At 46.7% G+C, this 13057-nt stretch overlaps 1 protein-coding gene across 1 annotated transcript; it reads left to right on the forward strand.

The window, feature by feature from the left end:
• The first annotated feature begins 519 nt into the window (after nt 1-519).
• On the forward strand, nt 520-12707 carry ZDHHC3 (zinc finger, DHHC-type containing 3). The gene is made up of 6 exons (XM_008942975.1): nt 520-850; nt 3455-3579; nt 5874-5970; nt 7601-7682; nt 9736-9866; nt 12408-12707. Exons 1-6 carry the CDS (start codon nt 545-547, stop codon nt 12564-12566), a joined length of 900 nt encoding a protein of 299 aa, XP_008941223.1. The 5' UTR covers nt 520-544; the 3' UTR covers nt 12567-12707.
• Nucleotides 12708-13057: the final 350 nt, after the last annotated feature.

A 13057-nucleotide genomic window follows, 5' to 3' on the forward strand; every position in this document is an offset into this window, starting at 1 on the left:
GGTTTCTGTTTCCACTTTTCCCCCAGAGCCAAGTCCATGGATAAGGAGAGAGGAAACCTCTTCCACTTGCTAAGCTTCCCAGTACCTGTAGGAGAGACTCTTCCCTTCCCCAGGTCTGAGGCAGCAAAGAGGGACCCTGCCAGCCCTGCCAGGCCTTTCCTTTTTCCCTTGTGGGATGGTGTCCAGGTCTTGCTTCAGCTCCTGGTGGCACCTCCCTGATGGCTGTCCCATCATTAAGGTGCCTGGTGCCCTTCCTCTGGGGAGTGGGGGTGGCACGCTGCTGGTTGTAATGGGGATTAAGCAATCCTCAAACGCACTTGGAGGATCTTCTGAGTAAGAAGCATTCTGATAAGCACAGGAGCCTGAAATCCCCTCTTTCCTCTTGGATTTACTGAACTCCTTTGCTTTTCCCACTGGCTCTCCTCAGCGCGGAATTCCCGGGGGGTCCCCACGCCTTGAAGCAGCCGGAGGTCTCTGAGCCCTGCAGAGCAGTGAGCCCTCTTCTCTCTGACTCTTTCAGATGCAAGTATGGACATAGCAGCCTATGATGATTACCCCAGTCCACCGTGCCAGAGATATTGAACGGAAGCCTGAATACCTCCAGCCAGAGAAGTGTGTTCCACCTCCGAGCCGTGCTGCCCTGGGAACAATGTGGTTTATCCGAGATGGCTGTGGTATTGCATGTGCTGTCGTTACCTGGATGCTGGTGTTCTATGCCGACTTTGTAGTCCTTCTTGTCATGCTAGTTCCATCAAGAGATTATGTTTATAGTGTCATCAATGGCACGCTGTTCAACACCCTGGCTTTCCTGGCTTTGGCTTCGCATTTTCGTGCTATGCTGACAGATCCCGTAAGTATATTTCTCTCTGTATGGCTTGGAAAGAAAGAGGTGATGTTTTTCTTGTCTGCTAGATGTTGGGCAACTTGGTTGCTGAGTGAGTGGCAGATGTAAAGGACTTCTGTGTGTCAGCCTGTCACTCGAGGCTGTGGTGTGCTGATTCCTCATCCCCCTCCAGCCAGACGCACAGTCAAGGGCCCAGCTTCAGAGCCCTGTCATGTGAGCAGTGAGCAGCTCCTCTTTTTACACCAGGAAGGAGTGTTTCTTTTTGACACCATTTTCTCCCCAGTGGCAGACCTGGAGTTTGTGCCTTGGCAAACAGGAAAGCTGGAAAAGCTGGTTTTGGTTGCCTGCCTGCCTCGGTGAGCAGTGCTGCAGCAGGATGGAGCAGAACGTGTGGTGTTTTGGTACCTTCCCTCCCCGCAGTGATTCACTGGAGTGCTTTGGAGCCTGCTGAAATGAATACTGAGTGAGCATGCCAGCAGCTGACAGTCCTTGGGCAAGCATCAGGAGTTACAGGACTTTTTATGTCTCAGCAGGATGCTGCTTTGTGAGAGCTTTCTTATCTTTTAGCTAGTGAGAGGCTAGAGTTCAGCACCGTGATGCTTGTTCGGGGTGGCCTGTGATGGTTTATTTTGCTTAATAACCTCTGGACAGTGGATTTCAGTTCCAAACTCCATGCCCACTGGTCAGTGGAAGGAAAAACAAGCTCGGATTCCCCTTGACCCTTTCCTCCCGAGTGTCCTTGTTGTTGTTGGGAAATGACAGCATGCCTCTGATAACCCTTAAGTATTCCTTCCATGTGTTATTTCCTACTTGAAACTTTAAGTGCCATTAAGATTTCAGTGTAATCTTTGTTGCTTGGTTTCCAGCTCTCCCAGAAGCCACAGCACCACAGAAATGGCTTGATTTGGGCTGATGTCACAGTTTATGATAAAGCTGCTGCTGGGCAGGGCTGTTAAGCAGTAGCTGAGGCACTGAAATTTGTGGTCATTAGACTCAGGAATAGAGGGCTGCAGCAATTTGTAATCCAGCTTGTGTCCTAGGGGTTCTGGCTGTTGTTAGTTATTGTATGTTGTGTGACTTTAATGCCTAGGGACCTTCAGGGCACTGGAATTATTTTGCAGAGTTAGCAGGAGTCTTGTGAAACAAAAGCTGTATTCTGAAGCCAGCTGGGCACGCGGTGCTGGAGCAGCAGATAAAATCTCTCTGCAGAATATTTGGGAAAAGAGATGTTCATTCTGTGTGTGCATGGTGGGGCTGATGTGCAGGAGTGGTGAGAGCCAGAGGGACTTGGATTTTTTAATGAGGAAATCAGCTAACCAAAATGGAGGAGGGGTGATACAGAGAGGGGATGAAGCAACATCTGGCAGACAGCGTGAGCTGGGGATGAAGGAAGCCACCAGCACATGGACAGCCAGGGGCAGGGCTGGGATCAGAATGAAACAGAAAGAACTGCTGAGGCAGGCAAATGGAGCTCTTACTATAAATAAATGAACACCTGAATTCTTCAGAGGGGATCGTGTGCATCATGCTTTTCAGGAACTGCTTCCTGTGGGCTCTTGTTAAAAAAAATTCCTAAGGTTTTGAGCTTTGCTGCATCCTAGAGTTAGAACATTTTGTGGAATCTGGTCTCAGTAATTTTTAGATTGGGCAGGCCTGCTGGCAGGGTTTTGTGGAGGAGCCCAGACTGCTTAGGAAGGTCTCATAGCACTGGTTTAACGTGCAGTTCTCTCCTGGGTGTGTGTTATCCCCATGTATTGCTGCTAGGAGGTTGTATGGATGTGTGAAAAAGACTGTTCCATCAGAAATCTGTTAAAATATTACATCCCTGGCTTTATTTCACTAGAAAAGCTTTAAGTCCACAGAAGTGTGTTTGTGCCAGTGTACCAGCACGTTTCATGACATCTAGGGGGGGGTTGGTTTTTTTTCTTTGCTTTTTGAGCAAACTTCTGGCCCCAAAAGGCTGGAAACTCTTGAACTGAAGCTTCTGCAGCAGCAGTACATTACCTGTTTAAAGACACACACATTTTCCAGGGGAAACTGCCCAGCTGAGAGTGTTTTACCTCATCTTATTCAGGTGGGAGGATTCTTACTGTTCACTGTTTGAATGTTAAACCCTAATTCCAATAACAAACACACAGTGGAAGCATAGCTATAAATACATGAGGTGTTTACCAGCAACTCTTATTAGTGTACACAACAATACCTCAGCAGTAGCTGCTGCTACTGGAATGGAATATCTGTGGTTTCCAGTGTGTGGTATGAAACACCAGCATGATAAATTTGTTGATACATATGAAGAGAGGGACAAGGATTCTTAAATATTTTAAGATTACTATGGGATTACAAAAGAATAGTTGCTTAACTGAGGATTTACTGATGTTTAAAAAAGCAAAACCCACCAAAACAATGTTTAAGTATGTGGTTCCATATATTAGGGCCTCATTTTGTTTTCTGAATCTTCTGTCTCTTCTTGAAACTGTTGATTTTAGGGAAGCTTTTATTTCTTTCTCTCCCCTCCCCTCCTGTAGTTTTAAGTCATCCTGTTGTTTTTAGCACTCCCAATGTCCACAGGTTGATCTTCAGGTTTGTTTTGTTTGTTTTTTCCTGCAGGGTGCTGTACCCAAAGGTAATGCCACAAAGGAGTTCATTGAGAGTTTACAGCTGAAGCCAGGACAGGTGGTTTACAAGTGCCCAAAGTGCTGCAGCATCAAACCTGACAGAGCACATCACTGCAGGTAAGGTCTTCTCTGAGGCCTTCTGAGCCCTTTTATCAAGACCTCTATATTTATCCAGTGGGCCTTGATCTAAACTTTTGCTGGAGTCTGAGACTGGAGTGGTTTAGAAGTGATACTGAAATTAAAACTAAAGTTCAGGTAATTATCTGCTTTTTAAGAGTTCTGATTTCCATGTTTTCACTGAATCCTGTGACTGTGTGATAGACCCCTCTGCCCCCTGATCAGTCACATCCATCCTTTCCCTGGTAGCACAGACTCCCCTGCAGAGAGCAGCTGGGAGTCAGCTTTTTAGTCCAAAAGGCAGCAAGGAAAAAAACAACCAACCAACCTAGCTCCTAAAATCCTCTTCTGCTTTTAAAGCAAGCAAACTGCCTTCCAGTAAGGAGTCAATGGGTTTGCACTGGTCCTTACCTGCTCAAACCCCAGTACATGCTGAGAGAGCTGGGATCAGGGCTGCTGCTGGTTGCTGGAGGGGCCTTTTGGGGAGGGAATACCTGCTGCTGAGCTGAACAAACTTGTTCTGCTGTTTGTGGTTTTCGTATTTATTTGCAGAGCTTTACTGTGCAAATGTTTTTCTTTTGTTGTTGTTGTTGTTTTTATTTTAATCAAAATAAGGAGTTGGTTTTCAGCAGGAGCAATGTGATCATGCCTATCACTTATTAATGCTCCTGTAAACTCCCCTCTGACACCTCTTCAATTATGAATGAAACTTTGCATCTAAAATGCTGCCTTGCTGATGACTCGCAGCGTATGGAAATGAAAGACTCGGGCTAAAAACAAAACCTCCTCTGCATGTTCTTTTTTCCTATGCCTTAAGATAACTTTTGAGACGTTAGGATTTGGGAAACTGGTTCACTGAGCACTGATGCTCTTGAGAATCTTCAGTCAGGCATTTTTCTGGTGGGGTAGGAGCGTTTATTGGGCTTTCCCATGTCAGGGCTGTGCGTATGCATCAGTGAGAGGTACCACTGGCTGTGTGCCTGAGGGACCAGGGTGTTCTCTGATTCCTGTGCTGCTTTCTGAGTCCCCCATGCCCAGCAAACTCTTCCAGCTGCTTCACCTAGCAAAAGGAGGCTTTGCCTGCTTTCCACAGGAGCTCCTCACCCGACCCCACATCGGGAGCCTGGGTCCTGCCTGACCAACCATTGGGGTTGGGTGAGGGCTCGTTTGGTTTCCAGGCATGACCTGTACCCTTGGGGATCCCCCCTCCTGCCACGTGGGCTGCGTGCGAGCTGCTTCTGGGGGAGAGGGCTCCTATTATTTATTCATGTGTGCTCAGAACAACGTGTGGGCTGTTAGAGTTTCCCTTAGAAGAGGAAAAATAAAACAGGCAGAGCCCTCGATCCTTTCTGTTTCAGCGCTGCCAAAATTGTTCTGGAATGGCTGTTTCCTTTCTGGGTCTATTGTTTGCTTGTTTGGAGGTTTTGTGTTGTGGGTTTTTTTCCCTTTTCTTTCATATTTGATTTCTGTGCTTGTTTGTGCAATGTGGTATCAGGAGACTGCCTTTCCTCTCTTATCACCCGAGAAGGCGGCAGGGAAAAAGACTCCCTTTATTATCTGAGCTGAAGCAGTGACTGACTAGGCAAGAGAATGATGTTCAGAGAAAGTAATAAACAACCTTTTAATAATTTGACTTCTGGCTGCAATGAGCATGCTGGCAGGAATTTGAATTTTTGATTAGTTGGGTCTTGGGAAGTGCTTTGGTGTCTAGCTTTACCCTGAAACATATATTGTGGTTCTGTTTTCCTGGCTGCAGCTGGTTGGTGCTGGTGTGTGGTTTACCTTGATGTCAAGAATCTTTTCTAATGACTTATTTCATTTTCTTTGCAGTTTCCTTCTACCAGTTGATGTTGGTAAAAAATCTCTTAGCAACTCTGAAAAATATCTTTTTGTTACTGCTTTTTATACCTTTCTGGGTTTTGTTTTGTTTTAATCTACGGGTGTTTTCACAGACCAAAAAGGTTAAAACTACATTAAGTCACTGCTTTCTTTTTTCCCCCCTCTGCCTGAATGTATTGTTTAGGCTGCATTTTAGCAGAGCCACCACTGTGAATATTTCACTAAGATGTCTTACTTGGCATTAATTTTTTACAATGGTGATTTGCTGCTGTACGGTTCATTTTGAACAGGCATTAGGCAAGTGAGCAAAGCACAAAGATCTGTGATGACCAGAAAACTTAGGTTCAGATTTCACCTCTGCTTCTTTCCCTTAGTTCCTGTGTCCTGCAAGCCCCTGTGAAACGTTGTGCTCCTGGGATGAAATGTGTTACAAATAAAGACCTGTGTTCTTTCAGTGTTTGCAAGAGGTGCATCCGGAAAATGGACCATCACTGCCCCTGGGTCAATAACTGTGTGGGAGAGAATAACCAGAAATACTTCGTACTGTTTACAGTAAGTATTTTGCAAGTCTTTTTGCAAGAGGCTTGTCGTGTTGTGTGTGTTCCCCTAGTTAGTCAAACAGCAGGGGAAAGGCATCACAGGAAGCGTGTGCCAGGGCTCGCTGAGGTTTGTGCTGAGCGTTGTTCAGCACCGATGTCATGAGGTGAATAGTTTATTGTGGGCTGTCCTTTTACCCCATGCTGTGGCTGGAAGGGTCCCAGGCCACACGTAGGGTTCCTCAGTGTTGTATTGTATGAGTGCCTGTGTGGGATCATAGGATAAGAGCTGCTGCACACCTTAAGCCAGGCGTGGGGAGTTGCATCCCCCTTGGCGGGTGGTTTATTTTCACCCTTGAAAACCAAGGAGGTGTTTGACTTTTTGTACTCTGTGGCAGCACGAGTAAGAAAACAGGAGCTCAGACGTGAATACTACATATGTCTGGAAGGGCTGAGATCTGCTTCATCAAAGTGAGCTGCAAACACCCCGTGGGAGCAGCGTGAACATGACAGGACTGAGCCTCAGTGATGCTCTGTTTTATTAATAAATCTTTTGAGACATCTGTGGGTTTGAGGAGGAATGTTCTCATCTCACCAAGTAATGAGGGGGAGGGTTCCAGTTAACTGGAGAGGCTTTTCTGTCCTCTGGTGTGGTTTGTTAGGGTGTGGATTACAGGACAAAACAATCCCAGGTCCTTCTCCTGAGCAAGGGTTTCTTGAGGAGTGAGCTGAGTGGTTTAACCCTGTCAAAGGGATTCCTGTCAAAGCTGACATCTGCTTTCAAGTAGGCTGCATGAAATACTTCACGTGGCTGAGAGAAACAAAATAGGGGTTGTTCTTGGTTATTCTTTTTGAGACCTCAGGAGGTGAAAGAGTGGCAGCAAGCTCAACTTACAAGGAAACCCAAAATACTCTCCTGTCACCTTTTCCTGCTTCCACAGGGGTTTCTTGTAACAAAAATTCTCACTTCTAATGTCTGCCAACCTTTGTCAGAGTGTGTAGCTTCAGGAGAATCATCTTTTTAGTCCTACTTGTAGTGTGTATGTAGCATCATGTATAGTTTGGAGCTCTTTGTTACAAAGGTGAGGTCTAATTTAAAATAAAAAGGGTTAAGTGCAAAATATTAAAGCCTGAGAGAAACTTTCCATGCCAGCATCTGCCTCAGGGAAAGATACTTATTTTAAACAAATATTTTTTCTGAACCTCATGCTGGAAAACAGATAAGTGCATTTTGTGGTTAAGACAAATTAGCTGCTGTTTCTCTGGGAAACTGTGGTGCTGTCAAGGGCAGGGATGGGAGCTTTGACCACACGACACTGGGTGTCAGAGCCTGCCTGCTCTGGGGAATAAGGACAGTGGGAATAAGCTCTGTGGGAGGCTGGGCTCTCCGTCCAGCTGGCTTTGAATGAAGCTTTCTCCCTCCTGTTCACTCAGAGCTGTTGGCAAGGTCAGGATGAGTCCCTCTAGTCTTGGCATTTGCCAGCTTCAGGGTGCCTGTTTCAGTGGGAGGTGTTTAGGTGGGCTCTGGGCTGGTTGGTTGGTTTTGTTAAACCTTAACACTTTGCTTTATTTAAAATGTTTGAAAGATTTATTATGCTGGTCTTTAAACTTCCCTGATGCCTACGTTGTTATCTTTTATTTTTCAGATGTATATAGCACTGATTTCCTTGCATGCTCTAATCATGGTGGGATTTCACTTCTTGTATTGCTTTGAAGAAGACTGGACGAGTGAGTACTAACAAAATACCTCATTAAATCACCAGATTGGCTCAGGAATAACATTTCATCATGTAGTTTGCTTGTAAGACAACCCCTTTTATGCTGGTTTCAGAAGAATGCTACTAGGCTCTCCTACACTCTGTTTTGAAATCTTATTTTTTTACTGATCAATCCAGAAGCTTCATAATTCTTTCTGACCTGCTGGAATCTCCATCCTGAAAAGTCCTGTTGCAACTTAAGCCTGATGCTGAGTTGTAAAGATACCTAGATAGTGTGTGTGCAGTAATTTGCTGTTGACATGAAGGCAGCACCAATTTCCTGAATGCCAAAGAAGATAAGAATGTGTACACTGCTTTTAAAAGGATAACGTGAATCATTCTGGCATGACTGCCAGGAAAATGTGCTAACTCAGATCCAAAAATCCACCCTCACAAGAACAAACAATTCCTTTCCACAAAAAAAAAACCCAACCCAAATAAACAAACATCCCAACCATTGCTCTGGGGCAGCCAGCGAGCTGGTTTTCACAGAGCCACTTGAGATGTTTCCATAAACACAGATGGATGTAGGAAATCCTCTAGGTAATGCTGAGGCAAACAGCAAGCTGCCAAAAAAAAAATGTGTGTGCAGGTGTGTGTGCTGCTTGTGGGTTTTTTTTTTGGAAGAGTATTGGCTTAGTTTTTCTTGGAGTTTCTGTTATCATGACACATCATTAGCTTGCAGCTCTGCAGAGGATGGGTTTGTTTGCCCACACAACTTGACAAGGTTGATCTGCAGTTCAGAACTTTGTGAAACTGCTGCCAGCTGTCACTGTGAGCATCTGGATTTGTCTCTGTTGGCCAGGGCTGTAGGGGAAGGAACCCTCAAAACCCAGGGTTTCCTTTGCCCCCTTTTTCAGAGCCTTTGTCTGTGGAGGAAGAACTTTCCTCCTGTCCCAGGTGTAGATGGCAGAGCAGAGGGGTTAGAGATGGACCTGTTGTTTCAGCCACCTTGGGTGTGTGCTGATGGTGGTGTTTCTGTTAAAGCTCAACATCTTGTGAGAAAAATAAGGGGGGTTTTGTGACACTTATTCTTGGATATCAGAAAGATCTGGAGGTGACATTGACAGCACTCAACAGTATGGTTTTTGCCCTAAAACATTTTTCCTTCTTCTTCCTTTCTTCTGCTCATCTTTTCTAGTTACCTTCTTTGAGCTCTTGCTTAAGTTTGCACTGTAGGGTAGGAGGAAAAAGAAGAATCAGAGCCTTTGTCTGTGGAGGAAGAACTTTCCTCCTGTCCCAGGTGTAGATGGCAGAGCAGAGGGGTTAGAGATGGACCTGTTGTTTCAGCCACCTTGGGTGTGTGCTGATGGTGGTGTTTCTGTTAAAGCTCAACATCTTGTGAGAAAAATAAGGGGGGTTTTGTGACACTTATTCTTGGATATCAGAAAGATCTGGAGGTGTTCTGACATTTACAGCACTCAACAGTATGGTTTTTGCCCTAAAACATTCTTCCTTCTTCTTCCTTTCTTCTGCTCATCTTTTCTAGTTACCTTCTTTGAGCTCTTGCTTAAGTTTGCACTGTAGAGTAGGAGGAAAAAGAAGAATTTGGCTTTAATCAGCCCTTCTTAAGGTTATGACTCAGCAGTTATGAAAGGAAACATATTCTGGTTTTATGTTAGTGCTGCAGAAAGCATTATTCTTGTGTCCTGACCACCAGCTTGAGATTTCCAATGGACTTTATCACTGTGGAAAAATTTGTTCAGATTAAGATTTAGGAGAGAATCTGCAGGTGAACTGGAGTGGAGCCTCAGCCAGTGTGCTGGGGAAAGGAAAGTTGTATTCTGGAAGAGCTGCAGGGGGGTGGTTTTGCTCTCTTTTTTTTTTCCTTCCCACAACTTGCAAGAGTGATTGTTTCTTTGTTGAATATCCTCAGGAATATCAGAGTATCAGAGCTTCCCTTCTTGAAAGTGGAGATCATGTCATTTCTTTTGAGTGTGGAAATCTCCTGGCCGAGCAGGTGCTTTGCAGCTGCTGCACCACCTGGTCTCTCCACTTCCAACCCCGTTGTTTTGCCTTCACAGAATGCAGCTCCTTCTCTCCCCCGACGACGGTGATTCTCCTCATCCTCCTGTGCTTCGAGGCTCTCCTCTTCCTCATCTTCACCTCGGTTATGTTTGGGACCCAAGTACACTCCATCTGCACGGACGAAACGGTGGGTGGCTCGCGCTGGCTCCCGCGCCCCGTCTCTCAGCACTGTGGAAGCAGGGCAGGGCTGCAGGGTTTCCCCTCGCTGCACAGGCAGCTCACACACCTCTGCCCTCTGAGGAGGGATCTGGTGTGAGGGACTGAGCTAGCACAGTGCTGGGTGGTGCTCTTCAGGGGTTGCTGTGAGGAGAACAGTCATGGAACCGTTTTGGTTAGAAGGGATGTTTCAGATCATCAAGTCCAACCATCCCCCAGCACTGCCAGGTCCCCACTGCCCCTTGTCCCTCACACCACATCTCCACGGCTTGGAAACCCCTCCAGGGGTGGGGACTCCACCACTGCCCTGGGCAGCCTGGCACAGCCCTGGAAAAGCCCTTTAGAGAAGAAACTGTTCATCACATCCAACCTAAACCTCCCCTGGCACAACTTGAGGCTGTTTCCTCTTGTCTTGTCACTTGTTCCTTGGGAGCCTGCCCCCCACCTGGCTCCAGCCTCCTGTCAGGGAGCTGTGGAGAGCCAGAAGGTCTCTCCTGAGCCTCCTCTGCTCCACTTGTGCATCAGGGGGGTGCTGGGTGGGTGTTACTGTGGTAGTGCTGCAGTCCATCCTAGAGCCCCACGTTTGCTCACTTGTGTAAAGATGGAGCTGGTGGCTCCTGGGGGTGTCCCCACGCTCGTGCGTGCCACTGGCTTCACCAAGCATGCTCAGATACCTCAATTAACAGGAGAGGTTGAAGAAAAATGTTATTCTAAAAAGTAAGAGCGACGACTCTTATTTCCTCCCCTGCCTCCTTCAGTTTTCTCTCCCCTTCACTTGTGTGCCCATGGCCAGCTGAAGCTGGAGCAGGTGTTTTGGCTGCCCTCGGAGAGCTGCGACTGGCATTAGAGACCTATTGCTCCTCAGGCTTTTGTGCAGCACTTTTTCTAATGCTTGGCTTCTGTGAGAGGCTGCTGCTCACACTGCTGCTCTCCTGTCTTTGGAGGGAGACTTCAGCTGCTCCTTCTGCTGGGGAGAGGCACAGGGTCCTACAGAACAAGGAGACCCCGCCAAGCTGCGGGCTGTCGATGAGTGTGTAATCAGCAGTGCTGCCTGTGAAATTGTCACCTGGATTCCTCAGTCTTTGAAACCTCTCAAGCATCTTTAGAAGCTGTTGGGCACCCGAATAAGTCCCCGTGATTTTTCCTTTCCCCTCAGAGTTTGGGAACTCATAGATGTTAAAGGAACGATGCCACGATCTGAAATAAAAAAAGTGAAATATGGTCTCCCCCTAGTTGGATTGTGGGGTTTCATTTTTATTTTCCTTTTTAATAAGGGTTTTGCTCTGTGGAACATCTCACTGCAGATTTGCTAGCATCAAACTAGACGTGTCTGGCAAGCAGAGGAGCATCTCCAGCTGAAATTCTCCCTGGTGTGGTCTCTTGCTGTGTTTTGCTTCACATTTTAGAGGCAGGGCTGTGTCTCGCCTTTTCTCACCTTCTGATGGCTGGGAGACCTCATTCCCCATCTTGTCCACACTGTCCCACTGGGACAGTCCCTTCCTGCCTGAAGAGACCCATCACCCTGGTATCTTGCTGTCATCTCTAGAGGTGACATTTGCCAGGGATCAACAGGCTGTGCTCTGCAGAGCTAACGTGGGGCACTGAGGTGCCGTGCAGCGCCTCGCTCCCTAGCACGGGAGGGGCGTGTAGGTCAGGAGGAGCTTCCCTTGGAAAAGCTCCAAGTTCAAGGGCAGGCTGATGTGCCTGCTGCTCCCCGTGGAGGAGTCCTGCTCTCCAGCAACCACACAGCTCCCTTTTCCTTCCCTGCCAGCCGGGCACCGCTCTCCTGAGAGACCGAGTTCCCCCTGTGGCTCTTGGACACAGCACAGACCACTCACCCTTTAACCACGGGCTGGGGGATGTCTCGGCTCACTGCTCCATGGCTGTTTTTTGTTCTGCCTCTAACCTTTACTAAACACCATCCAGGGTTTCTCTCGAAGCAGTGTCTGATTTAACCCTCTCTCCCTGCTCTCAGCCCGTGCATGTCTCCGCAGCGGTGCTCGCGAAGAGGCACCAGGTAGACTCAGCTCCACTGAGCCATGGGCACCTCCTGAACTTGCTTGGTGAATCTGGGAGCACTATAGAGATTGTCTCTGGGCTCGTGGGTTTTTTTTTTGCATCTGCAAGCTTCCAGTGGTTTCCTCTCAAACTTTTCCATCTGGTTAGTGAGTAGTGCTCAGCCATTAAAGCACAGAAGTGTTGGTTGGCTTTAGGTGGTGGGGCTTTCTTTTTTAATTGACATCAGAGGCAATCAGATGGCAGGTCCTAAAAAGTTTATGAGATATCTAGGCCTGAACAAAAACAAAAGTAGCTTTATTTCCAAGGAATACTTTCTATCTGTAGTAATTTTTTTAGTATGAAAAGCTGAGAAGGAAATGAAAGGCAGTAGAGATGCATTTTCATTTTCTTATTCCACCCTTTGGATAAGGGGTAGCTGAGAGCAGACCTTGCCCCACATCCAGAACTACAAAATCCGAGCGTTTGACTGAAAATGTGATATTTCTGTTTTCAGGGAATAGAACAGTTGAAAAAGGAAGAGAGAAGATGGGCTAAAAAAACAAAATGGATGAACATGAAAGCAGTATTTGGCCATCCCTTCTCTATAGCATGGCTTAGCCCATTCGCAACACCAGACCAAGGAAAAGCAGACCCCTACCAGTATGTGGTCTGAGGAATTCCTGACCAGCATTGCCACTAAAATAGAAACCAATTACAGCACTACTGGTGTACCTTTTCCATGAATGTGGAAAACAAAAAGGCAAAACAAACATTTTTTTTTAATACCTGTTCAATGGCTGATAATTGCAGAGAACAAAAAGCCCCGTGTTCCACGGGTTTAGATAATTCTGTATCTCTGGCTGAAACTGCTGCTGCTTTTCTTTCTTTTTTTTTTTCTCCTTCTTTTTTTTTGTTTTTTCTTTTCTTGTCATTTTTTTTTTAATCTCGTTAACTTTACTGGCCTTTTGTTCTCCTCTGCTTTCTGTGTGGCATAACTAACGTGAAGGGGGAACCTTCTTTCCCTGTCGTGACCCACCTCTTCTGACTAGATCCTCACGCTGTCTGCAGCCCACGCCGAGCCCTGGGGAAGACATTTGAGTGCCAACAGCCCAGCACAGACCCCTGGGGACTCCCTGAGGGAGCAGTGGCTCCCTCAGCACGGGC

This window comes from Merops nubicus, unplaced genomic scaffold (assembly GCF_000691845.1).
Source record: "Merops nubicus isolate BGI_N331 unplaced genomic scaffold, ASM69184v1 scaffold10926, whole genome shotgun sequence".
NCBI classification, from domain to species: domain Eukaryota; kingdom Metazoa; phylum Chordata; class Aves; order Coraciiformes; family Meropidae; genus Merops; species Merops nubicus.

Excerpts from the sequence above, each read along its gene's own strand:
- ZDHHC3 (XM_008942975.1), top strand. The coding sequence starts at position 545 with ATGATGATTACCCCAGTCCACCGTGCCAGAGATATTGAACGGAAGCCT. Across the intron at positions 3,580-5,873 it reads GACAGAGCACATCACTGCAG|TGTTTGCAAGAGGTGCATCC; the intron begins GTAAGGTCTTCT and ends GTGTTCTTTCAG. Across the intron at positions 9,867-12,407 it reads CCATCTGCACGGACGAAACG|GGAATAGAACAGTTGAAAAA; the intron begins GTGGGTGGCTCG and ends TTCTGTTTTCAG.